Source organism: Oncorhynchus nerka, linkage group LG2 (assembly GCF_034236695.1).
Source record: "Oncorhynchus nerka isolate Pitt River linkage group LG2, Oner_Uvic_2.0, whole genome shotgun sequence".
In the NCBI taxonomy this organism is placed as follows: Eukaryota; Metazoa; Chordata; class Actinopteri; order Salmoniformes; family Salmonidae; genus Oncorhynchus; species Oncorhynchus nerka.
The window spans coordinates 52,680,399-52,706,818 of record NC_088397.1 but is presented as its reverse complement, the minus strand read 5'-3'; the positions used below and the strand labels follow the sequence as shown (position 1 = coordinate 52,706,818).

Genomic DNA, 26,420 nt, shown 5'->3' with positions numbered 1-26,420 from the left:
GCAGAATGTCGGCCAAAATCTATGTCGCTGCATCTTCTCCCACTGCCGGCACTGGGCTTCCTCTCACCACCATATTTGATAGTGAATTGAAACGCACACCGGATGCTTCACATTTATACATCCGATGAAATATCTGTCTCATTGTTCTATCTGTGCTAGAGCTACTTAGTTCGGACTTCACATACACATGTCCATAGATGGCAAAGCGTTGGCAGCCTGGATTTCTTATCCAGTGATGTCCCTGGAACAGGGACCGCGTCACACCTCCAGAATGTTGCAGACTATTTGCCAGATAAAGGAGAGCTGGAAGGTATGTGGCTATATTGCTCAGTTGTTACCACAGCGCTAATGAAGGCCAGGAGTGGAAAGATTCTGCCGGATTCCAAAACAAACCACAGGGAAGCCAGGGCATTGCCATATGCCATGTTGGTGAATATCTTTGTAGGCACACTGATGATTCCAAATCAAAATTCCAGGTCACACAGCAACATATTTGAGGGCATATGCGACCGAAATGGTGGTATATTCCAGGTCACACAGCAACATATTTGAGGGCATATGCGACCGAAATGGTGGTATATTCCAGGTCACACAGCAACATATTTGAGGGCATATGCGACCGAAATGGTGGTACATTAGAGCCATGCTACTACCACTTGTTGAATAGCTTTCAGCCCCAAGGACTTTATTCTGATAGGATGGGAACAATGGTATTTTGTCAAGGTCAGACAGTTTTAGAACAACACACTTTATTTATTTACAGAATGTAAACAAACATGAAATTATAACAGAGTTCCTTTAGTCTCTTCTCTATACCGTGGCAGGGAGGAATGACTCCATTACAGTGTGCTGTAGGAGAATAGTTTGAAAATCAAATGGGGTTTCCTGCAGATGAGTGAATAAATTGTAGTAGAGTGTTCACACCTGACGTACAAAGACGTGGTCAGTTCACCGTAGCCGATCATTTTCAACCAAATACATTTATGTTTTTGTATCATCGTGTGGGAGACACGTAGAAAATGCAAGGGCTTTCAAAAATTAGTGTTGTATTCTGTTCCTTCTCAGGGCCTGCGTTTGCCATAAATATGGTTTATTTCTCAGTGACAACAATACAAGATGAAAGAGTATGAACACAGAAATATGAATACAGGACAAACGTCGGTTGCATTATGATGAGCGTTAGTCCTAAGGGAGGAAAGAAAAACATTCTGAAATGGAAAAGCTTCACATGACTATCTCTGTACCATATTTTAATTCAACAGGCAGTCCATCAAACATTATCTCCTCAATAAAACTGTAGGCAACATTTCAGCATAAATAATGAATAAGTTAACATACAAGAAGGCGGTTGAAAATAATTTGTATCAACAATAATCTGAAGCCATGTTCCATTCTGGTCCATTCACATTAAATTTGGTCATCTGGGTGATCATTGACCAAACTGTCCAATTCTTTCACACAGTACCAAAACGTATTATGTACTCCCAATACAGTTTTATTAATATTACGTATAACAATAGATACACTTTCTGTACATCTGCCTCACACAAATTTGGCCATGAAAAGCTGCTTCTCTATGAGCTTGCAAAGTGTGTGTAATGCAAGGTGACAGTGATTAAGAGAACAGGTGGCGCTCTCTAGTGGTTACTTGTCCCATAGTACTTTGGGCATAAAGTACATCTGAACTTGAGATGGAGAAGGATGATTATAGCGTTGGGGAAAGATGAAATTCTGGTCATGATCACTTAAAATAAAAAAGTATTTTGATACCTTCAGAGCAGCAGCTTGAAAAGACTAATGCTAACGAAACATGTCCATGTACAGTAGCTAAGAAGGTGTCGTATTTTATGTTACTGGTTCAAGTGTGATAACTCAATGCCATGGCAAGGGCTCAGTGTTAGGACAGACTGACAGTGACATTGTCCTTGCTTTTCTCCATGTTAGAGTCTTTGTCTGTGGGAGCAGATGCTGTCGTTCCTCTGGGAGAAGTTTGACCACTGTTGGACTGTCCGGAGGCTTTGTTTGAGCCATCTGCCGTGGACCCTTCAGGCTCTTGCTGTGAGGCTGTCGCTACAAAAGGAGAACAGAAATATATAACTATGCAGTTGTAAGACAATTAGTACCTGTATTCAGATGGAATCAATGTTCTTTAACTAGTATAAATCCAGCTTTGAATATGGCTGGTGTGTGTTACCTGATTGTGTGCAGGACTTCATGTGTTCTGGCCAGTGGGCTTGCTGGCAGGGGTAGTCACAGTAGCTGGTGTTCCAGCAGCAGTAGAAGATGGCCTCCTTCCTGCAGTTGGCACACCACTGTTTCTTTTTGGTCTCATCCACCACCTGCTGTTTCTCCACTTCTGTCTGCTTCTTTACCTCCGCCATCAGACGCTCCCTCTCCTGCTCCAGACTCTGCCTCATCTCAGCCATGGTTAACTCTGCACATGTACACACAGCAGACAATAACATAACATTTTCTATGGAATAATGTGATTAATTTTAGACTGGTTGGCTGACAACCTCGTGAAAATCGCAGTTGTGGAAAAAGTACCCAACTGTCATACTTGAGTAAAAGTAAAGATACCTTAATAGAAAATGACTCAAGTAAAAGTGAGTCACCCAGTAAAATACTACTTGAGTAAAAGTATTTGGTTTTAAATATACTTAAGTATCAAAAGTCAATGTAATTGCTAAAATATACTTACAGTTGAAGTCAGAAGTTTACACACACCTTAGCCAAATACATTTAAACTCAGTTTTTCACAATTCTTGACATGTAATCTTAGTAAACATTGCCTGTCTTAGGTCAGTTAGGATCACCACTTTATTTTAAGAATGTAAAATGTCAGAATAATAGTAGAGAGTGATTTATTTAAGCTTTTATTTATTTCATCACATTCCCAGTGGGTCAGAAGTTTACATACACTCAATAAATATTTGGTATCATTGCCTTTAAATTGTTTAACTTGAATCAAATGTTTCGTGTAGCCTTCCACAAGCTTCCCACAATAAGTTGGGTGAATGTTGGCCCATTCCTCCTGAAAGAGCTAGTGTAACTTGAGTCAGGTTTGGCAGCCTCCTTGCTCGCACAGGCTTATTTTTAGTTCTGCCCACAAATGTTCTATATGATTGAGGTCATGGCTTTCTGATGACCATTTCAATACCTTGACTTTGTTGTCCTTAAGCCATTTTGCCTCAACTTTGGAAGTATGCTTGGGGTCATTGTCCATTTGGAAGACCCATTTGTGACCAAGCTTTAACTTCCTGATTGATGTCTTGTGATGTTGCTTCAATATATCCACATAATTTTCCTTTCTCGTGATGCCATCTATTTTGTGAAGTGCAGCAAAGCACTCCCACAATATGATGCTGCCACCCCCGTGCTTGACGGTTGGGATGGTGTTCTTCGGCTTGCAAGCCTCCCCTTTTTTCCTCCAAACACAACGATGGTCATTATGGCCAAACAGTTCTATTTTTGTTTCATCAGACCAGAGGACATTTCTCCAAAAAGTACGATCTTTGTCCCCATGTGCAGTTTGCAAACCGTAGTCTGGCTTTTTTATGGCGGTTTTGGAGCAGTGGCTTCTTCCTTGTTGAGTGGCCTTTCAGGTTATGTCGATATAGGACTCGTTTTACTGTGGATCCTTTTGTACCTGTTTCCTCCGGCATCTTCACAAGTCCCTTTGCTGTTGTTCTGGGATTGATTTGCACTTTTCGCACCAAAGTACGTTCATCTCTAGGAGACAGAACGCGTCTCCTTCCTCAGCAGTATGACGGCTGCGTGGTCCCATGGTATTTATACTTGTGGACTATTGTTTGTACAGATTAACATGGTACCTTCAGGCGTTTGGAAATTCAACCAGACTTGTGGAGGTCTACAATTTTTATTCTGAGGTCTTGGCTGATTTATTTGGATTTTTCCCATGATGTCAAGCAAAGAGACACTGAGTTTGAAGGTAGGCCATCAGAAGCTTCCATGACATCATTTTCTGGAATTTTCCAAGCTGTTTAAAGGCACAGTCATCTTAGTGTATGTAAACTTCTGACCCACTGGAATTGTGATACAGTGAATTATAAGTGAAATAATCTGTCTGTAAAAAATGGTTGGAAAATCTACTTGTCATGCACAAAGTAGATGTCCTAACCGACTTGCCAAAACTATAGTTTGTTAACAATACATTTGTGGAGTGGTTGAAAAACAGGTTTTAATGACTCCAACCTAAGTGTATGTAAACTTCCGAATTCAACTGTAAGTATCAAAAGTAAAAGTATGAATCATTTCAAATTCCTTATATTAAGCAAACCAGTAGGCACCATTTTCTTGTTTTTAAAAAATGTACTGCTAGCCAGGGGCACACTCCAACACTCAGACATTATTTACAAACAAAGCATTTGTGTTTAGTGAGTCCACCAGATCAGAGGCAGTAGGAATGACCAGGGATGTTCTCTTGATAAGAGTGTGAACTAGACTGTTCAGCTAAGCATTCAAAATGTAATGAATACTTTTGGGTGTCAGGGAAAATGTATAGAGTAGAAAGTACATTATTTTCTTTAGGAATGTAGTTCAGTAAAAGTTGTAAAAAATATAAATAGTAAAGTATAGATACCACAAACAACTATTTAAGTAAAAATACTTTAAAGGACTACTTAAGTACTTTACACCACTGTGAAAATGATGTATGTGCATCATGATTCTGAATGGTCAGATAGCTAGCAACAAGCAGCTGCCATGTGGGGAATTGTAGGTGGCTCGTTTCAGATCATTGTATCTTGTTATTGATTCCATGTCTTGTTTTGAGGTGTTTTGGCTGATTTCATGTCAATGCTAATATGGCAAAATTTGCTAGCCAGCTAACCAACAACTGTAACAATGCATTTGAGAAACAACAAGTGCTTATTGTGAAATTGCATTTATGATTTCAATAAACATTGTTTACGTGTTGTCAATGCTAATATGGCAACAACAAAAAATGCTATCTAGCTATAACAATAGCAATGTATTTGAGAGACAAGTGCTTATTGGGCAACTGTATTTATGATTTCAATAAACATTGGAGGTGAATATTGTTTACGTGTTGTCAACAATCTAAGCCCGCCCTGTCTGTTTTGGCCCATAGTTGCGCACACGTCAGTTTTGTTGCTAAATAACCAACCTGAGAGTCCTTTGACCCAGAATTGTCTGGGTCATCTGCAGTGGAAGCTTGAGTAATGCACAGGTCCTTACCTAGATTGTGCTTCATTTCTGACAGCTCCTGTTGATGAAGCCACTGCAGTTTTTCTATTTCAATTCTCAATCGTCTAATCTATGTGGGAGAGACAAGGACATACATTCACTCCCCAGAGTCATACAGCTAACTATTATATGCAGAGTGTTATTCAGCGCCTCTGAGAGCGACCAGCAGATAGATACATACCTCTGCTATTGTGTTCCCTGAAGTGCTTTTGGAAAGCTCGGTGTACAGCTCAGTCATCGTCCCTTTGATTGCATCCACTATCTGAGGAAAAAGGAGAAATGAAGCAAAAATGTCCAATGTACCCAAGAGACCGCTGACTAGTAATAACTTCATTAAATAATAACTCATATTTGATTGGTTGAGAATCTTTATCACACATCCATGCAATCTCCATAGACAAACATTGGCCTTACTGAAGAACTCAGTGACTGTCAATGTGGCACTGTCATAGGATGCCACCTTTCCAAAAAGTCAGTTTGCACATTTATGCCCTGTTAGAGCTGCCCCGGTCAACTGTAGGTGTTGTTATTTTGAAGTGGAAACGTCTAGGAGCTCCAACGACTCCGCCTCGAGGTGGTAGGCAGCACAAGCTCACAGAATGGGGCTGCCGAGTGCTGAAGCACGAAGCTTGTCTGTCCTCGGTTGCAACACTCACTACCAAGTTCCAAACTGCCTTTGGAAGCAACGTCAGCACAAGAACTGCTCGTTGAGAGCTTCATGAAATGTGTTTCCATGGCAGAGCAGCCACACACAAGCCTAAGATCACCATGCTCAATGCCAAGCTTCGGCTGGAGTGGTGTTAAGCTCCCCACCATTGGACTCTGGAGCAGTGGAAATGCATTCTCTGGAGTGATAAATCACGCTTCACCATCTGACAGTCCAACGGACGAATCTGAGTTTGGCGGATGCCAGGAAAACCCTACCTGGCCCAATGCATAGTCCCTACTGTAAAGTTTGGTGTATGAGGAATAATGGTCTGGGGCTGTTTTTCACGGTTCGGGCTGGGCCACTTAGTTCCAGTAAATGGAAATCTTAACGCTACAGCATACAATGACATTCTCGATGATTATGTGCTTCCAACTTCGTGGCAACAGTTTGGGGAAAGCCCTTCCCTGTTTCATTATAACAATGCCCCCGTGCACAAATCGAGGTCCATACAGAAATGGTTTGTTGATATCGATGTGGAAGAACTTGACTGGCCTGCACAGAGCCCTGACCTCCATTCACCTTTGGGATGAATTGGAACGCCGACTGCGAGCCAGGCCTAATCTCCCAACATCAGTGCCCGATCTCATGAATACTCTTGTGGCTGAAGTGAAGCAAGTCCCCGCAGCAAAGTTCCAACATCTAGTGTAAAACCTTCCCAGAAGAGTGGAGGCTGTTTATAGCAGCAAAGGGGGGACCAACTTCATACTAATGGAATTAAATGTTTGACGAGCAGGTGTCCACATACTTTTGGTCATGTAGTGCATGTAAAATTGTCCCCCAAAAGTCTGTATGCTTCAATAAGCTCTGCTCCAAGCACCAAACTATCGTAACATACTGATAGTGAGTGTAGTGTACATCCTTCAGCTTTTTTACTCTGTGGCCATCAGTCCAAGTCCTGCATACTCACTTTATTAGTGTACTTGGCGATGTCAGCTGCTACGTCTGCTGATGCGGTAGGGATCTGGAAGTCCCCTGCCATTGAGGTGGAGGGGCCACTGCCTACTCCGGGAGCTGCCATCATGGCCACAGAAGCTGGGATACTGGTCACCAGGGTAACAGCCGACGTGGACGTACTGAGTGGGGGGTCTTTCTGCTGGACAGCTACAGTAAACAACAACAATCAAAACTAATCATTGACTTCACAGTCATGGTATTTAGGCCTGCGGTTGCACTCAAATAGTTTTTTAGCTGTCTCCCCTTTTTCTGTAGTGTGCTAATTGAATTATCAACTAATACGGTGGTGTACCTTTGACAGATTGCCTGGTCTGGTACCGCGTGCTTTGGGAAGGTTGCTCTGGCGATAATGATGATGAGGATGTTGCAGATGCCGGCGTTTGGGGCAATTTTTGTGTCTGTGGCTGGTCAGGTGATGCTGTCTGCAGCTGAGGCGTATCTGGCTGCGGATTCTGCTGCTGCCGCTGCACCTTCTGCATGTGCCACTTCTGGGATGATGTCTGGAACTTGTTGGTGGGGTTCCACACCACTGCCCGCTGCACCACCGGGACAGTCTCCCTGGGCAGCAGAGGGCGCTGTTTCTTTACTGCTGTGGTGGCGGAGGAGGCTGTGATGGGGGCTGTTGATGTGGCACTGGCCAGGGTGGTCGGGCCAATGGTGGTGGGAGCAGCAGTAGTGAAGGGCACCATGTTTAGAGGGATGGCTAGTGGAGACTGTGATGAATCTTTCACACTGGGGGTTAAGGAAGGGGCTGTGCTGTTTTGAGATGTAGTAAGGGCACTTGACAGGGTGGGGGCTTTACCTAGAATGGAAAGAAATTAATTAATAATAGCAACTATTATTTTTGTCAAATAGTGGTAGAGAATAGGAGGACTCTCACCCTCTGTCTTATTGGTTGGTGGATCTTTGGTGGCGTGTGCATCTTTCCTAGTCCTCTTCCGGTCTCTGCCCCCCTGGTCCTCCCCCAGGTCAATCACCAGCTCCCTCTCAGAGTCAGAGTCATCCACCAGAGAGGTCTGCCTGGCCTCCTGCTTCACCTGGGGCTTCTCTCTGGGGGCTAGGGATGCAGGGACTGCTTTGGCTTTCTCTGGGGGCTCTTTGTCTGACGCTACACCCTGCTTCTCTTTTGACAAGGATTCAGAGAGGGTAGATGGTACCCCTGCATCTCCCATGGTTGCCGTTGCAGTTGCTGGCCCTGGCCCCTCTGTTTTGCCCTCCTTGTTTTGGATGGGGGGCAGGGGGTCTTTGGACCCCCTCTTGGGAGGGTCCTTCTCGCCCTTGTCATTGGCCTCAGTGTGCTGGCCCCCTTTAGGTTTCTGTTCCTCGTCGCTGGCGTACTCACTGTCACTCGAATCTGATTTATCAGAGTCCTCGGAGTCGCTGTGTTCCACTCCCTTATACACGTCCTCAGAGATCTCATCTATACCTGTAAGCAGAGAGGGGAAATTGGGGTAAATGTATAACATCAAAGGTTTCAGCAGTGGTTTGCATGGTTGTTTTGATAAAGTTAAAAAAAAGAAAGTTGAATTGTCCTGGTATCTTAATAAGCGGTTATTTTCTAGCGGTGCGGTTAGGTCACTCACCCAGCTGGGCCTTGCAGCTCTTGATGGTTCTGTCCAGGTTGAGCTGGAAGCGGCTCCTGATCTGTCTTTTGGGTGAGGTGAGGACTGGTGGCACCCCCTGCTGTTGCTGCTGCTGCTGCACAGTCTCACTCAACTCCTTTAGGTCCATCTCGGCTTTGCTTCGGTCTGAAAGGCCAGCACAAGAAACCACAAACAATGTTATGAGCTGGTTGAAATCAGCCACGATCACTAGATCATCAAGTAGGACTGCCTCTACATGTGGTTAAGGTTTCTAGGGTTTATGGATAGTGTTTTGCTGTCATGAAGTCTTACCCAGGTCAGGTGTGCTAAATAGCTGAACTTTGATGATGATTGAGGTTTTGATGACAGGTGTGTGGCAGCTCACCCAGGTTGAGATTAAGGATGCTCCCTGTGGGTGTTGCTTTCTCCTGCTTGGGAACAAGAGTCAGGGCAGGGCCCTGGGTGTGGAATGGTTTAGGGCTGTCCTTGGCACCAGAGACAGGATCAGGTCGAGTGGAAGCCGGTGATGCTGTGGGGAGAGTTAAGATATACAGTATCTATCAATGTCATGCTCTTCTTTGGATCTGCATTTAAGAGGTAGGTTTTATTAAAATAACTTATGGTAATTGTGCATTGAAGAAGAACTCAACATGCCCTTCGTTTACAGTGCTTGGTTTAAAACAAAAACCAGAGTCTAGGTTGCTGTTATAGTATACTCCATAGTCCCAGGACTCTCCAGACCATTAGAGAGGCAGTGTGCAGTACCTACCTGTGCAGTCCATGGACTCCTCCCCAGCACTGTAGTGGCTAGCAGGGGCTCTAGCCTGGCCCTTGTCTGGTGTCTCCTGCTCTCCATCAGAGCCTGTGTGACCAGAGGAGTTAGTGCTCATGGGCGAGCGGGGCATATCTGTTAGGGAGATCCTCCGGCCTGTACTCCCTCCAACCCCGCCCATGCCCCCGCCCCCTCCTGACAGCACGCTCCTGGACAAGGGCATCTTGGGAGATGCAGTCATGTCGAAGTTGAACTTGATCTTTTCATGCTTCTCCGGCCGGACCGAGCCGGATGAGGGGTTGGCGGGGTCCAGCAGCATCTGGTACTGGTTGTCAGGGGTATAGGGCGTCCTGAAGGAGGCGTAGGTGAACACTCCAAACTTCTTCCTCATGTTCTCCACGTAGACCTCCATTTCCTGCATGGCGCTGTTGAAGATGCTCTTAGTCTTCTTCACAGAGAAGGGAATCTCCTTGGACATGAGGTAGCAGTTGTTTAAGGGGACCCACGCCCTGGAAGGTGAAGAAACATAACACAACTAAACAGCTGGCTAGAGACAGAGAGTTGAGAAATGCAAATGCACTGATGAGTATAATTGACATAGGTAGGTACCAAAGGGGAATTACCTGTCGTGTTGCCCAAAGAAGCGAGCATCCACCTGCCCGTCTTTGTCCCGCAGTGCTTTGGCAGGCCAGAATGGAAACCCTTTCAGCTTGGCCCACACGAGAGGGTGAGGATCACTCTGAGCAAAGTAAGCAGGAAGACTAGTTATCATACTGAGACCATTATATAGGCAGCATTCAGTATACACAAGGCACTACAATTCCAACGTATGACTCGTTTAGCACAAGCTTTGATACAAGTAAATAAGAGAGTTTAAGTAACTGAACTCACACATGGCTCACAGAACCAGTTGTCTCTCTTTTGGCAAGCTGACAGATAGCATTCCGGACAGACTTCAATCTCATTCATCTGAAAGAGAAGAATCATTGTAGGTGTAACAATTGTAGGTGTCTTCTGAAGGCCTGAAAGAATTATTGAACGCCTTCCCATACTCACCTCATGTTCACAGATTTTCACTATGACCTTAGCTGTGGCAGTGAGCTTATGATTTCCTGGAATAAGAAGGTCACCATTAGAAATAACCACAAACCTTTTATTGAAACCAGTGAAAATCCATTGCAATCTAAACACGGACACTGACCTCCATTATAAATGATGCAGTTGTGTAAAATCCATTTCACATCTGCCAAGAAAGCTTCGGTACAGCCATACATTTTCTTCTTTGTATTCTGGAAAAATAAAATAGAAAAGGTCAGTGATCAACAACTGGTGAGGTTTGGGATTGTAGTTCTAACCCCAAAGAAAGAAGCAGAGAACATTAACCTTCTCTAATGTACAGAGGTCCATGGCGTGAAAAATATACTCTGCGTAGTCCGGATGCTGTTCCAGAGATACTGGCTTCTGGAAGGGTTCCGTCTGGAGAAGATATACAAGAGACGTGCACAGTGAATTAACCTTCATATTCCAAATACAGGCCTCACTTAGGCCAAATCCTAACTTGAGACACAAGCACAGCTACAACTTTCATGTAAATATATCAAATTGGCATCAATTCAAAATTTAGGTCAAGATTTAAAATGGCCTGCCTTGCACGCATCTCAATTTAGGATTAAACTGCATGACCTCACACACACACACACACACACACACACACACACACACCTTATCACCCAGACTCTACCACCCCAGGACAGACGACAGCAACTAAAAACAGACACACAAAACAAAAAGAACACTCCAAACAGGAGGGGGAAAAAACGAACGGAAAATATGATGGGGGTCTTTTTTTAGTGTGTTTGATTGATTACCCAATTAAAAGCCTTTCTCTGCGTGGCGGCTGCATGGGGGGAGTGAGATGACGAGCGTGGTTGGTCCTGAAAAAGAGTAAGAGGGGCAACTGTATCCTCACCACACCACGCTTTACAAACTGCACCCTTGGTTCAATGGTCCCTTTTCTCTTTATGCCATTGTAGAGGAGAAGACTGGCGAAAACAGGCTTGGGGTGGTTTAGTGTTGTTAGAGAGCTTCCTAACCACTTTGTAACCAGAACACCAAAAGATACTTCAGACTGAGTATAGGAAATCATTTGGCTGGGTGCAGTTCTCCGTGTATTAGGGCAGGGGCAATGGACATCATCACTGATGGAAAATAAAACCATGAGTAAGCATTAAGCAGTCTTAGAATCAGACCATATCAACAAGCGCAAGACCATTCCATTGTGTTTGTGCGAGAGCTCTGTTCACTCGCATTGGCATTACTAATACATCGATCTCTATTCTTCAATAGTCCAATATATCTCCTGTCAAAACAATTAGTCAATGACAACAGTTAGAACAGGTAGAAATTAAATAGTTGTTCCATGACAATGTGGGGAGGGTAAAAGCAGAAGCACAAGCCATTGCAATACGTACTATATCCAGTTGAACAGACCTGATATTTGTTTATAGTGTTACTGGGACTAATCAGCCAGGTAGAGGAGGGAGGTCAGTGCACTTACACCTGGCTGTTTCATCTTCTGGAGTGCAAACTTTAGCAGGTAAGACAGCTGGTCTAGTGTTAGCATCGTCATTGCTTTACTCTGAGTCTCTATGCACTCAGCAACTGTTATTTTCTGAAAGAAAAGAGGTAGAGCGAAAGATGTTAGCTTCAAAGGTATTTTGCCATCTCAAAGGATATTCTCAGTATCAAGCCTCATTTTACAACCTTGACAACATCATAAACCAACACGATCAGAATTTCTTTTAGCTCCAAGATTTTGCTCAACTCTGTAACTTCCAATAAATAGGGATGTCTTTCATCATAGTCAGGACTCAACCCCCAGCCTCAAACCTCCCACGCATTTTAAAGTTGTCTTCCTAGTAGACAACTGGTTTCCAGTCCCACCCACAAGCGAGTACCTCACACTCAGGGCAGAACCAGTCACCCTCGGGCTCTGCGGGCAGTTTGAGGCACTTGGCGTGGTACACCCTCGGGCAGAGCTCACAGCAGAGCACCTGGCCCTCGCGGTGGCACAGCCAGCAGTAAAAGTCATTCCTGCCGTCCTGTGGTATAACATCAACAGGGTCTGTGGTGAGTGCTGGCTGCTTCGCATAGTAAAAGGGACCATGTCTTAGTTCTGACTGAAATGTAGGCAAGAGAAGGAGAAAGTTGGAGGGGTTCAACATTTAATTTAGGCGTGAGATTACATGAGCAGCACAAACATGCAAAACATTTTTTATAATCAACAGAAGTTACATAGTAACGGTCCAAAGCACAGATTGCTTAGAACCCTGTGTTGCAACATAAGGCATTCAAAAGTGTATTAATGGATCATTTCTGTTATCAAACTGGAGGAGAATCACTGTAGATTATATTGCAAATCCCCTTTCAAAGGTCAAGACAGTGAAAAGGATCAGTTTGAGAAACTAGTCTTTAGTATCACTTAATGATTGGATCTGAGAAACTGTGTTTTGGTCCACACCCATTACTGTTTTGCATTGAGACAAGCTTTGATCCATGGCTTATAAACCAATGTTTCTATTATAATTGATCATTTATAAAGCTGATTAAAAGTGTTAAACATTAATTGCATCAGTTTTTCTTTGAGCAATATCTGAAAACTCAATCAATTTCTTGATTTCAGTAGGCAAAATTAAGCATGCAAACACACATTAACGAAACCATAATCATTTAGATAACAATTGTATTAGGACATATAGGCTTACTGTAACACTATAAGAAAATGTCACCCTTGGTCTCACACACATCAAATAGTCCCATGGCATACCAAAAGACTCAATTGGAACCGAAAGTTAGTTTTTTTAGTAGGATATATTGCAGTGTAACTGCAGTGTAAACCCAGCAGCCTCACAGTGTGAGCACAGAGGAGAGTGGAGGGGGAGGTCGCACCTGGTCTTTACTGCTGCTGACTGCTCCTGGTTTCTTCTTCTTTTTGACCGGGCTGGAGGAGGTCTCAGCAGGGGAGTGACCGTTGGATGAGTGAGGGGGGCTGGGCACCTTTCGTTTCTGCGCCACTCGCTCCACTAACCCAGGGACTGAAACTGCAGAGAGGGGTCAAAGGTCAGACATGACAGATGCAATATTTCTAAGAAGGTGCATGTACTAGCCATAGAACAGTAGATGTTCATTGTTTTCATACAGTACAGAAGATAAAACCAGTTGCCATAGCGATAAGACATGACAGCGATATGAACAGAAGCAGCACATTAGCCTCCATCTTGTACCTTGTATCGTTCAGCTCTGTACCAGACACACACACACATGCATGCACACATACAGTACACTCAACATGGGAGCAATAAAATAAACCCTTTCACCACATACTCCACACAGGCATAGGCAATCATAAGAAATAGTATAGCTCAGCTTTGTGTTTTTTTCTCACCTTTGGATCGTGTAGAGATCTCCATCCCCTCTACTGCATCTGACTCAGGCTTTACCTCCTCCTCAGCCACACTGACGCAGGGAAAAGAGGCACTATTAATGCCCTGTTATGACAACACCTACAGAAAAAGACTCCCAACATAGATCATTTCATCCAATGCGTTCTACAGTTTGACTCGCTATGCTTTCACCAGACATAGCTTCATCCACAGTATGTTCAGTGTGCACTTGGTACCAATCATAAAATCACACTGTATAAGAGCATCTGCTGAAGTCTTACAAATCTTATTTGTGTGGATCTAGTATCATTTTCAGGGGAAAGACATAATCCCGTCTGGCTGTAAAGGTCTGCTTTTAACACAGACTCACTTGGCAGTGAGACTCACTCTCTCAGTCTCACTACAATGGGGTGTTTCTTAGAGCGAGAGTCCATTTGGCCCAGAAGCAAACTCTGTCTCAACCAATTTTGACTGGACACAGACACACGCTGTTCATTTGGGTGCCAGCTCTGGCCAGAAAAAGTCCCTCTCTTATTGGGAGAAGGAAAATGTTTAGTAAAGCCATTTCAAAACAGGAAACGCCACGTATTCATTGAACCATTTATTAGAAAAAGATTACAACATGTAATACATTAGTCTTGGCGTTAGGCTCTGATCCTTTGGGGTAGCTCACTACGTGTGTCGTGTTAAGATAATGATGATAATTACAGGCATGGCACAAGTTACGCTATACCAATCCCACTGCAAGAAGGAAACAGAACCAAAATGGTGGAGGATGGGGTGGGTGCTAGAAAATGCAACCGCATACTATCAAGAAACCAACAGAAGTACAGGTAGCAGAGAATGAGTGAGTAAAACCGATCAGCTAAATAGACCACCATATTAAAGGTAGGAAGTGTTTGTAGAATATGATGCAACGTCAGTTGATGCATCAGCTAATGCATCGCAGAAGCCAACACTCGGGTTCCCTGTATGAATTTGGGCTGCCCTTAATGTCTAGTAAAGCAGTGTTCCAATGTTAAGAGTTCCCGAGTGACAAACTGACAGAATGTGATTGGACTAGGTCAAATGATTCGTTTAGTTAATTAGGATCCCCATTAGCTACTGCACATTGAGCAGCTACTCTTCCTGGGGTCCACACAAAACATACAAATACATGACCGAGTACAGAACAATTAGACAAGAACAAGATAAGATATTACACAAAATAAAAGTAAGAGTTATATATAGGAAAGACACCAAGACACAACAATAAAATGTACATACAGTTGAATTCAGAAGTTTACATACACTTAGGTTGGAGTCATTAAAACTTTTTTTTCTTCCACTCCACAAATTTCTTGTTAACAAACTATAGTTTTGGCAAGTCGGTTAGGAAGTCTACTTTGTGCATGACAAGTATTTTTTCCAGCAATTGTTCACAGACAAATTATTTCACCTATAATTCACTGTGTCACAATTCCAGTGGATCAGAAGTTTACATACACAAAGTTGACTGTGCCTTTAAACAGCTTGGAAAATTCCAGAAAGTCATGTAATGGCTTTAGAAGCTTCTGATAGGCTAACTGACATAATTTGAGTCATTTTGTGGTGTACCTGTGGATGTATTTCAAGGCCTATCTTCAAACTCCGTGCCTCTTTGCTTGACATCATGGGAAAATCAAAAGAAATCAGCCAAGACCTCAGAATAAAAATGGTTGACCTCTAAAAGTCTGGTTCATCCTTGGGAGCAATTTCCAAACGCCTGAAGGTACCATTTTCATCTATACAAACAATAGTACGCAAGTATAAACACCATGGGACCACGCAGCCATCATACCGCTCAGGAAGAAGACGCGTTCTGTCTCCTAGAGATGAATGTACTTTGGTGCGAAAGTGCAAATCAATCCCAGAACAACAGCAAAGGAATTTGTGACGATGCTGGAGGAAACAGGTTACAAAAGTATCTATATCTTCAGTAAAACGAGTCCTATATCGACATAATCTGAAAGGCCGCTCAGCAAGGAAGAAGCTACTGCTCCAAAACCGCCATAAAAAAGCCAGACTACAGTTTGCAACTGCACATGGGGACAAAGATCGTACTTTTTGGAGAAATGTCCTCTGGTCTGATGAAACATAACAACATAATAAAAAACATAATAAAACTGTTTGGCCATAATGACCATCAATATGTTTGAAGGAAAAATGGGGAGGCTTGCAAGCCGAAGAACACCATACCAACCGTGAAGCAAGGGGGTGGCAGCATCGTGTTGTGGGGGTGCTTTGCTGCAGGAGGGCTGGTGCACTTCACAAAATAGATGGCATCATGAGGAGGGAAAATTATGTGGATATATTCAAGCAACATCTCAAGATATCAGTCAGGAAGTTAAAGCTTGGTCGCAAATGGGTCTTCCAAATGGACAATGACCCCAAGCATGCTTCCAAAGTTGTGGCAAAATGGCTTAAGGACAACAAAGTCAAGGTACTGGAGTGGCCATCACAGAGCCCGGACCTCAATCCTATAGAAAATTTGTGGACAGAACTGAAAAAGCGTGTGCGAGCAAGAAGTCCTTCAAACCTGACTCACTTACACCAGCTCTGTCAGGAGGAATGGGCCAAAATTCACCCAACTTATTGTGGGAAGCTTGTGGAAGGCTACCCAAAACGTTTGACCCAAGTTAAACAGTTTAAAGCCAATGCTACCAAATATTTATTGAGTGTGTGTAAACGTCTAACCCACTGTGATGAAAGGTTGCAAAATGATGTAATGAAAGAAATCAAATCTGAAATAAATCATTTCACATTCTTAAAATAACGTGGTGATCCTAACTGAATTTGTACTAGGATTAAATGTCAGGAAATGTGAAAAACTGAGTTTAAATGTATTTGGCTAAGGTATATGTAAACTTCCGACTTCAACTCTACCTTTTTATATTCTTAAATACAGTACAGTTAAATTAGATTTTATTTTTTAAAGGAAGAGAGGAGCTGCGACGTAATCTGTTTTTTAAAGCTAAACTTGCTTTTTGCCAGAGTAACCTCTGGTGGCAGAGCATTCCACGATGATGGGCTCTATAGATAACTGAGTGACACATTCAAATCGGTTTTTGGTTTGGGTTTCGTGAAGAAACCCATAGTGACATGTCTGCTTTTATGTACAGTAGGGCAAAAAAGTATTTAGTCAGCCACCAATTGTGCAAGTTCTCCCAAGATGAGAGAGGCCTGTAATTTTCATCATAGGTACACTTCAACTATGACAGACAAAATGAGAAGAAAAAAAATCCAGAAAATCACATTGTAGGTTTTTTATGAATTTATTTGCAAATTATGGTGGAAAATAAGTATTTGGTCACCTACAAACAAGCAAGATTTCTGGCTCTCACAGACCTGTAACTTCTTCTTCAAGAGGCTCCTCTGTCCTCCACTCGTTGCCTGTATTAATGGCACCTGTTTGAACTTGTTATCAGTATAAAAGACACCTGTCCACAACCTCAAACAGTCACACTCCAAACTCCACTATGTGTCCTCCTCCCAGAGCGCTAAGAACCTTGGCGTGATCCTGGACAACACCCTGTCGTTCTCAACTAACATCAAGGCGGTGGCCCGTTCTTGTAGGTTCATGCTCTACAACATCCGCAGAGTACGACCCTGCCTCACACAGGAAGCAGCGCAGGTCCTAATCCAGGCACTTGTCATCTCCCGTCTGGATTACTGCAACTCGCTGTTGGCTGGGCTCCCTGCCTGTGCCATAAAACCCCTACAACTCATCCAGAACGCCGCAGCCCGTCTGGTGTTCAACCTTCCCAAGTTCTCTCACGTCACCCCGCTCCTCCGCTCTCTCCACTGGCTTCCAGTTGAAGCTCGCATCCGCTACAAGACCATGGTGCTTGCCTCGGAGCTGTGAGGGGAACGGCACCTCAGTACCTCCAGGCTCTGATCAGGCCCTACACCCAAACAAGGGCACTGCGTTCATCCACCTCTGGCCTGCTCGCCTCCCTACCACTGAGGAAGTACAGTTCCCGCGCAGCCCAGTCAAAACTGTTCGCTGCTCTGGCCCCCAATGGTGGAACAAACTCCCTCACGACGCCAGGACAGCGGAGTCAATCACCACCTTCCGGAGACACCTGAAACCCCACCTCTTTCAGGAATACCTAGGATAGGATAAAGTAATCCTTCTCACCCTCCCCCCCCTTAAAAGATTTAGATGCACTATTGTAAAGTGGCTGTTCCACTGGATGTCTTAAGGTGAATGCACCAATTTGTAAGTCGCTCTGGATAAGAGCGTCTGCTAAATGACTTAAATGTAAATGTAAATGACCAAGACTGAAGAGCTGTCAAAGGACACCAGAAACAAAATTGTAGGCCTGCACCAGGCTGGGAAGACTGAATCTGCAATAGGTAAGCAGCTTGGTTTGAAGAAATCAACTGTGGGAGCAATTATTAGGAAATGGAAGACATACAAGACCACTGATGATCTCCCTCGATCTGGGGCTCCACGCAAGATCTCACCCCGTGGGGTCAAAATGATCACAAGAACGGTGAGCAAAAATCCCAGAACCACACGGGGGGACCTAGTGAATGACCTGCAGAGAGCTGGGACCAAAGTAACAAAGCCTACCATCAGTAACACACTACGCCGCCAGGAACTCAAATCCTGCAGTGCCAGACGTGTCCAGGCCTGTCTGAAGTTTGCTAGAGAGCATTTGGATGATCTAGAAGAAGATTGGGAGAATGTCATATGGTCAGATGAAACCAAAATATAACTTTTTGGTAAAAACTCAACTCGTCGTGTTCTGAGGACAAAGAATGCTGAGTTGCATCCAAAGAACACCATACCTACTGTGAAGCATGGGGGTGGAAACATCATGCTTTGGGGCTGTTTTTCTGCAAAGGGACCAGGACGACTGATCCGTGTAAAGGAAAGAATGAATGGGGCCATGTATCGTGAGATTTTGAGTGAAAACCTCCTTCCATCAGCAAGGGTATTGAAGATGATACGTGGCTGGATCTTTCAGCATGACAATGATCCCAAACACACCGCCCGGGCAACGAAGGAGTGGCCAGTCCCCAGATCTCAACCCCATAGAAAATCTTTGGAGGGAGTTGAATGTCCGTGTTGCCCAGCAACAGCCCCAAAACATCACTGCTCTAGAGGAGATCTGCATGGAGGAATGGGCCAAAATACCAGCAACAGTGTGTAAAAACCTTGTGAAGACTTACAGAAAAAGTTTGACCTCTGTCATTGCCAACAAAGGGTATATAACAAAGTATTGAGATAAACTTTTGTTATTGAGCAAATACTTATTTTCCACCATAATTTGCAAATAAATTCATTAAAAATCCTACAATGTGATTTTCTGGAAAAATAATTCTTATTTTGTCCGTCATAGTTGAAGTGTACCTATGATGACAATTACAGGCCTCATATTTTTAAGTGGGAGAACTTGCACAATTGGTGGCTGACTAAATACTTTTTTGCCCCACTGTATGTCAATTTGAAGTGTATGCAAATAGATTATATAAGTGGTTAGGCATTTTCAATACACGAATGTTTCTTAAAAAGACAAAGAGAAGAAGTAAATTTGTTGTCAACCATGAAAGACTATCATGTACTGTATGTTGTTGATGTTAGTTCTGTGTGTACACTTGAGCCAGCTGCAGCTTTGCTACAGTAGGTCTTTCTTTGCTGCACCTGACCATATTACCAGACAGTAATCAATATGGGACAAGATCAAAGCCTGAACAACTAGTACAGTTGATCTGTGTATCAAAAAATGCAGAACCTTTTTTATAACAGACATACAGTGCATTCAAAATGTATTCAGACCCATTGACTTGACATATTGTTACGTTACAGCCTTGTTCTAAAATTAATTAAATAGTTTTTTACTCCATAATGACAAACTAAAAACAGGTTTTTAGACAATTTTGCTAATTTATTGGGGGAAAAAATGTAAACATGACATAAGTATTCAGACCCTTTACTCAGTACTTTGTTAAAGCACATTTGGCAGCGATTACAGCCTCGCATCTTCTTGGGTATGAAGCTAAAAGCAGATCCTCTCAATCTCTGTCAGGTTGGATGGGAAGTGTCACTGCACAGCTATTTTTAGGTCTCTCCACAGATGTTAGATCGGGTTCAAGTCCGGGCTTTGGCTGGGCCACTCAAAGGCATTCAGAAACTTGTCCCAAAGCCACCACTGCATTGTCTTGGCTGCGTGCTTAGGGTCATTGTCCTGTTGGAAGGTGAACCTTCACCCGTCTGAGGTCCTGAGCGCTCCGGAGCAGGTTTTCATCAATAATCTCTCTGTATTTTGCTCTGTTCATCTTTCCCTCGATCCTGACTAGTCATCCAGTCCCTACCACTGAACAACATCCCCACAGCATGATGTTGCCACCACCATGCTTCACCGTTGGGATGGTGCCAGGTTTCCAGACGTGAAGCTTGGCATTCAGGCCAAGAGTTCAATCTTGGTTTCATTAGATCAGAGAATCTTGTTTTCATGGTTAGAGTCCTTTAGGTGCCTTTCGGCAAACTCCAAGCGGGCTGTCATGTGCCTTTTACTGAGGAGTGGCTTCCGTCTGGCCACTCTACCATAAAGGCCTGATTTGGTGGAGTGCTGCAGAGATGGTTGTCCTTCTGGAAGGTTCTCCCATCTCCACAGAGGAACTCTGGAGCTCTTTCAGAGTGATCATTGCATTCTTGGTCACCTCCCTGACCAAGACCCTTTTCCTATGAATAGTCAGTTTGGCCAGGCGGCCAGCTCTAGGAAGTATTGGTGGTTCCAAACTTCTTCCATTTAAGAATGATAGAGGCCACTTTGTTCTTCGGGACCTTCAATGCTGCAGAAATGTTTTGGTACCCTTCCCCAGATCTGTGCCTTGACACAATCCTGTCTTGGAGCTCTATGGACAATCCCCTTGACCTCATGGCTTGGTTTTTGCTCTGACATACACTGTCAACTGTAGGACCTTATACTGTATAATCATGTCCCATCAATTTAATTTACCGCAGGTGAACTCCAAGTTGTAGAAACATCTCAAGGATGATCAATGGAAACAGGATGCACCTGAGCTTAATTTCGAGTCTCACAGGAAAGGATCTGAATAGTTATAAAAATAAGGTATTTGTTTTTTTTATTTGTTTTGAACTGTTTTTGCTTTGTCGTTATGGGGTATTGTGTGTATTTAATCAATTTTAGAATAAGGCTGTAATGTAACAAAATGTGGAAAAGGGGAAGGGGTCTGAATACTTTCCGAATGCACTGTACTTCTCCCCATCTTCAAAACAACTTCTGGTCAAAAAAAGGTACCAATCATCTGTCATTGTCTCATTGGAACAATGTCTCAGGGATTAGACATGCTTTTGTGAAGCCATGTATTTCATAAAATTGTGTTGAATCCTATTTACCTGTGAACTCACACTTATGCATTGATGTCCAACCTGGACTCAGGGGTAGACGTAACATAGTAAATGTAAATCCGGGACACTCCAATTGATATATGATATGCTACATTCCATATGGTATGTATTAATTTATGGATGTCCATTTTTTAAAATTTAACCAGGCAAGTCAGGTAAGAACAAATTATTATTTACAATGACGGCCTAGGAACAGTGGGTTAACTGCCTTGTTATGGGGAAGAACGACAGATGTTTACAGTGTCAGCTTGGGGATTTGATCTAGAAACCTTTCGGTTAATGGCCCAACACTAACCAGTAGGCTACTTGCCGCCCCAAGACTCATCCATTTTGTATGATATGTTACGAAGTATAATTCCTCCAATATGTTATGAATTTGCAAAACATATGATATGTTACGAATTCCAATTAGTTGTGGCTAACATTAGCTAGGTGGCATGGGTTAGGGGTTAAGGTTAGGGTTAGCTAACATACTAAGTAGTTGCAAAGTAGTTAAAAATGTAATGTTGTCTGATAAGATTCAAACACGCAACCTTTGGGTTGCTAGACATTCACGTTATACACCCACCCACCCTGACCAGCCTTAAAGACACACTATGCAGAAATCGCTGCACCATTTCCTGGTTGCTAAAATTCTAATAGTTTGCCTAATTTCAGTTTGTGACAAAAATAGCAAGTATCGTATACAGAATCAATGTATCATCTAAACCACTGTGAAATATATTTTCCATAACCAATGTTTGAATCTGGTGTACAAAAGACGCAAAAATGAAACTTAAGCATGGGACGCATAGATATGGGGTACATAGAACAGATCTACCACTTCTTAGATTTGCTTTCAATGAGAATGACATATCTATAACTCACCTTTCTATGTGAATTTGGTCAGGTTGCACAAAAAGTTACATATTGCAGCTTAAAGTAACCTTCTGTCTTATGTAACCATATCATACTAATTTGAGTGTCAAGAGGTTTATGTTTATTATGTTACGTCTAGTCTGAGACCAGGCTGTGAGGCTAAAAGGGGATTTCTCAGATTAACAAATTATACAGACATCTCATCTACTGTAAATAACTGGGCATGGATGGGACTGTATGTAACTAACTGGTTTGTAACCAACAGCTAAATGTGTCCTAGTTTCAACATGACTTGAAAAACAATCATGCATTAAACTCAATAGATCTTCTCCTTCCTGTCACCCATGAATCCTGAGCCCACCACCCTTGGGTCCCATGACTGAGACTTCTGAGAGATATGGGTCAAGGCTGAACTGAGGCAGGTGCAATGGAGAACCATCCGCTCTACAACTGCATGGTGACTACAATGCCCTCTATAATGGAACTATCCACAGTCCCAAAACCCCCTAAAATGCAACATCACACTCATGCGCATCATATCCCTCAAGAAAGAAGCGACGCAAACATTCCTGTTTCTTTGTCTTGCACAAACATAGCCCCAGCCCTGTGCATGTGCATCATTTAAATGCACAATTCCGTGAATTTAAACAGTACTTTCTTGTGGGAAAGCCACTGTTTTAATCAGTATCAGCTCAACATCAACCTCCTTGTTATTCAGACACCAAATGTGTCGATCCCCTTATTTCAGCCATTTTCTTTGACGCCAAGGCACAAGCTACTGTCTCACAGCTCAGATGGGTTCCATTTCAAAAGCTTTTTATTTAGCTCTTGGGGAGAGCAGCATAATTAAAATGCGAGAGTGCAGGATACAAAGATAGCAGCTCCTTGTTAGAGCAGCAAATGTAGTTCCTTTTCCACCACCTCTCTATCCCCCCTCTCTGTCTTAGTTCTCCTCTCCATCTCAGGTAGAAAATGACAGCTACATCTGCAGTGACAGAGCATTGGCTTTACTGGCCTCCACCTCTGACATAACCTGTCAGCAAAGACAGATATTTTCTCTCTCAGCTACATCCCCTCCTCCACAGGCCAGGAGAGCAGAGGGAGAGAACAGTGATACACACAATAAACACAATAAATCAATGCCTCCCAATCTTCCAACAACACCCCTTCCTGTTGTTAAAGCATTGCAGAAAATACATTATTTTCATGAATATAGTGATATCACCCCTCCCATACCCTCTCTTGACACAAAACCCATGCTTCAATGTAGGAAATTGACAGCATACCTTTTTCCTCTTTACGCACAGAATTCTTCAGGCTTTTTTTTTTTTTTTTCAATTAGTGAGGCCGGTGGGGGATGAGACAAAGCAGAATTTTCCAGAAGGGCCTTGCTCTTCCTGCTGCTCTCTCTGCGATTGTCAATCTTTAACCTCAGCTGTGGGCTTCTGATTGGTTTGTGCGCCACACGGAGGAGTTGCCTGATTGGGCGCCCGGCTTAGTGTGCCACACAGGCTATCTTCTCCCCTCTTTCCTCAGACACAGTGCTGCAATGCAGAGAGGATTTCTCCTCACTCTCACAAAACCTCTGCAACCAAGTCCCTCAAAGTCCATATAGCCCTCACTGGCTGTGTGCATTTTCTAAAACATGTGGGATGCAGTTACACAGGCTTAGAGGGAGCGTATCAGATTCCCTCCCTCTTCCTCCACGGCTCTGAGGCAGTGTGTATGGCGTCCATTTTGAAGACATTCCCTCCCTGCCTGCTGAGCACACTGCACACACACGGCTCCGGCTGAGGCGAGCTGCTGTAGAAAGCACACACAGCTTACCAGTAGACGGCTTACAGGAATGCAGGAAGGGCCTTACAAAGACAGGGCTGAAAATGTCACAGGCCTCAGGAATCAAAATGGACGGCTGTGGTTTAGACTGAAGAACATGCAGCCAGTGCCAACACCCTTTTCCCTGTCCAATACTTTCCTACTGGCATTACCTCTGGTCAAATAAATCCTTAAGGGCTTGGACCTTAACAATGTGTCTATACTTTTAACCAACAGTGGTATTGCTATTACTTCTTTTTTTCTACCAGATCTCTATTTGTAGTTAAATAAATACTAATGCTTCCATTAAGATCATAATGGACAAAAACAATGATGGTTTAACATGGAGAATTAATCTGAACAAGGTGAAGGTCGTTAGGAAAGGTCAGACTACTCAGGTATGGTGAATAATTAAAAATGAGTGCCAGCATGACATGGTTTTCTTGTTTCGTATGAAACCGAAAGTGTCCAGTGGTTTAAAGTCTCTATAACATGGGACAGCAGCATTGGCTGTGTGTGTGAGTAGGCTTTGCTGCATGCGTTTGTGAGTATGAGGTGTGTGTTTTGTGTGAGTGAGTGTGTATCACCTGGTAGATGGCTAGTGATGGCTGTTAAACAGTCTGATGGCCTGGTAATAGAAGCTGTTTTTTAGGCAATTCAATTTGAGGCAGTTGACGTTACATGCCAGACAAGCATTTTGCATGGTTGTTGTCAAAACATCTGCCGACATACAGCATTCGTCTATGTGTGCAAATTCTATGAGTTCCACTAGAGATGTAGAGATTCTCATATCCTTTTTGGGATAATTCTATACTTTTGTCCAAGGCTCTGTCTGAAGCAGCCTTGCTTCCCTTCATCAGGCTTCACATACAAACACCCAGAGTGTCTAGACCCGAGGCACAGAAAGGGGAAGCTCTCTGAAATGGATGCCACTCCAAAGCAAAGAGAAAGCTGTGAACTGAAAAATAACATTAGGCAGATTTTCTCACCAGATACTAAACTGTTGAGGCATATAATCTAACATTCGGAGACATTTTATTTCTGCTAGTTGTTAAGAAAAACAGTACTATATATGTTGGTTTAAACCCAGACTAAATGTGTTCAACGATTCAACATGCTAAAACAAGAATGTGAATACTATCCATTGTTATAAACCGTAGTCTGGAAAAACACCCTGACTGTACAGCCATCATCGTTCATCTTGATTGACTACTTCCTGCTTGGAGGGTGTAAGATTAAAAGTAGTGCCATGCACTAATACCACTCTGAGGCCTAAATCATTCTTGCTGTGCTGTCATTGCTGAGCTGTCTCCTTACCATCTGTTAAATCCACTGGGATCCCCTAATGAATGTTCTCTCGCCCTGCTACGGCCCTCTCCCCTCCCCACACCTTCCATTTTGAATGTACAGGCCTGTGACACAGTCATAAACCCTTACAACCCAACAACAACCTAGCCAAACTGATCAATCCTGTGCCTTATTGCAAAAGGGATATATTCCTCTTGCCATGGTATATTCTGTACAAAGGAATGAAGACAGGCTGATCCCCTTTGTGACCAGAGACATATACAGTCAGCAGAGGAGAGGCAGCCTGCTGTGCTCTGCTCTCCTGCCAGGCTCCACTCCTGTGTTCTAGGGACTAGCAGGCTCTCTCCCCCTTCTCTCTCCATGAGACAAACCTGTATTCCTGAGGCACATAACATATACAGTAGCTGGTAGCTTATCAAAGAGGAAGTGAAATAATAAAAAATCAAGCTTACCTCTGTGGATGCATGGCTAACAAACTCAGTGTGTTATATGTCAATGCTTGTTAAAACATGGAGGACAAACAGCCCTCTAAGTCCTCACCCTGCTCAGAGCATAGCCACGGCTCTCCAGGCTGGCCGATGGGCTGCTAGGATAGAAGCCAGGCTGTGAGTGGCCTGCTCTCACTGGCATGATGTAAGGCTGCAGCTGATTGGCTGGGGCATTTCCTGGCTGCTAATCTTTTGTTCCACACAGGCAGGCTGGAGAAAGAAGCGCTGTGGACAGAGGAAGAAACAAGGCCCAAATCACAAGATAAACCATTTCACAACGCAAATCAGCCAAGAAAACCACATGGAGCTGTAATCCATGTCTAACCCATATATATTACATGGACATTTGGTTGTATTTCACAAAGTACAGTAACAGCAGCATGAATACAGGACAGGCCCAAGGCCCTCATGTTTCAGGAAAAGCCTTTGTCTCAGAGATTACGCCGCAGTGAAAAACCATCCGCTGTGAAAAAAGTGTTGCACAAATACAAGAGAGCAAACAGCGAGAGACAGTCAGAGGGCTCAATCTGCAAGGTTTCCTCCTCTTGTAAATGAGATGAACTCGTGCAAATGCCTGCTGGACATCAACACATTACATAACAATGCAAACACAGTTTAACATAACAAAGATGAGTTACTATGTTACCCTATCTGAAGACAGAAGTTGACACCAAGTTCTCATGCGGCCTCATTCTAATGTGGTCACATAACAATGTACTTTTATGAACAGATGTGATGGGTTTTTATCTCATCAAATAAAGAGAATTGCAGGAATATTTTTTTTAATGTGATGCTATGGGTATTTTACAAAGTATGTTTCCTTGGCAAGTCAGATTTAACAGGGTTTCAAACCTGTAGAC

At 43.3% G+C, this 26,420-nt stretch overlaps 1 protein-coding gene across 4 annotated transcripts; it reads right to left on the bottom strand.

Moving 5' to 3' along the window:
- Nucleotides 1-1,073: 1,073 nt before the first annotated feature.
- Nucleotides 1,074-25,962, bottom strand: LOC115137771 (MYND-type zinc finger-containing chromatin reader ZMYND8-like). 4 transcript variants are annotated; one of them, XM_029674104.2, is made up of 21 exons: nt 25,613-25,962; nt 13,692-13,762; nt 13,196-13,347; nt 12,205-12,426; nt 11,805-11,918; nt 11,116-11,181; nt 10,631-10,723; nt 10,449-10,536; nt 10,304-10,359; nt 10,139-10,216; nt 9,871-9,986; nt 9,245-9,756; nt 8,861-9,004; nt 8,476-8,640; nt 7,773-8,318; nt 7,185-7,694; nt 6,846-7,039; nt 5,411-5,491; nt 5,221-5,299; nt 2,195-2,434; nt 1,074-2,070 (listed from the first exon to the last, which is right to left on the bottom strand). In XM_029674104.2, the coding sequence occupies exons 2-21, from the start codon at nt 13,714-13,716 to the stop codon at nt 1,898-1,900; spliced, it is 3,654 nt and encodes a 1,217-aa protein (XP_029529964.2). In that variant the 5' UTR covers nt 13,717-13,762; nt 25,613-25,962; the 3' UTR covers nt 1,074-1,897. The 4 variants fall into 4 exon arrangements, with proteins under 4 accessions (XP_029529964.2, XP_029529950.2, XP_029529957.2 ...); XM_029674090.2 differs by having other exon boundaries at nt 25,525-25,613; XM_029674097.2 differs by lacking the exon at nt 25,613-25,962 and adding an exon at nt 23,236-23,509.
- Nucleotides 25,963-26,420: the final 458 nt, after the last annotated feature.

Coding starts and splice junctions, on each gene's coding strand:
- LOC115137771 (XM_029674090.2), bottom strand. Junction 10,217..10,303: donor TGAAAATCTGTGAACATGAG/GTGAGTATGGGA, acceptor CTTCTCTTTCAG/ATGAATGAGATTGAAGTCTG. Junction 9,987..10,138: donor ACTGGTTCTGTGAGCCATGT/GTGAGTTCAGTT, acceptor TACTTTGCTCAG/AGTGATCCTCACCCTCTCGT.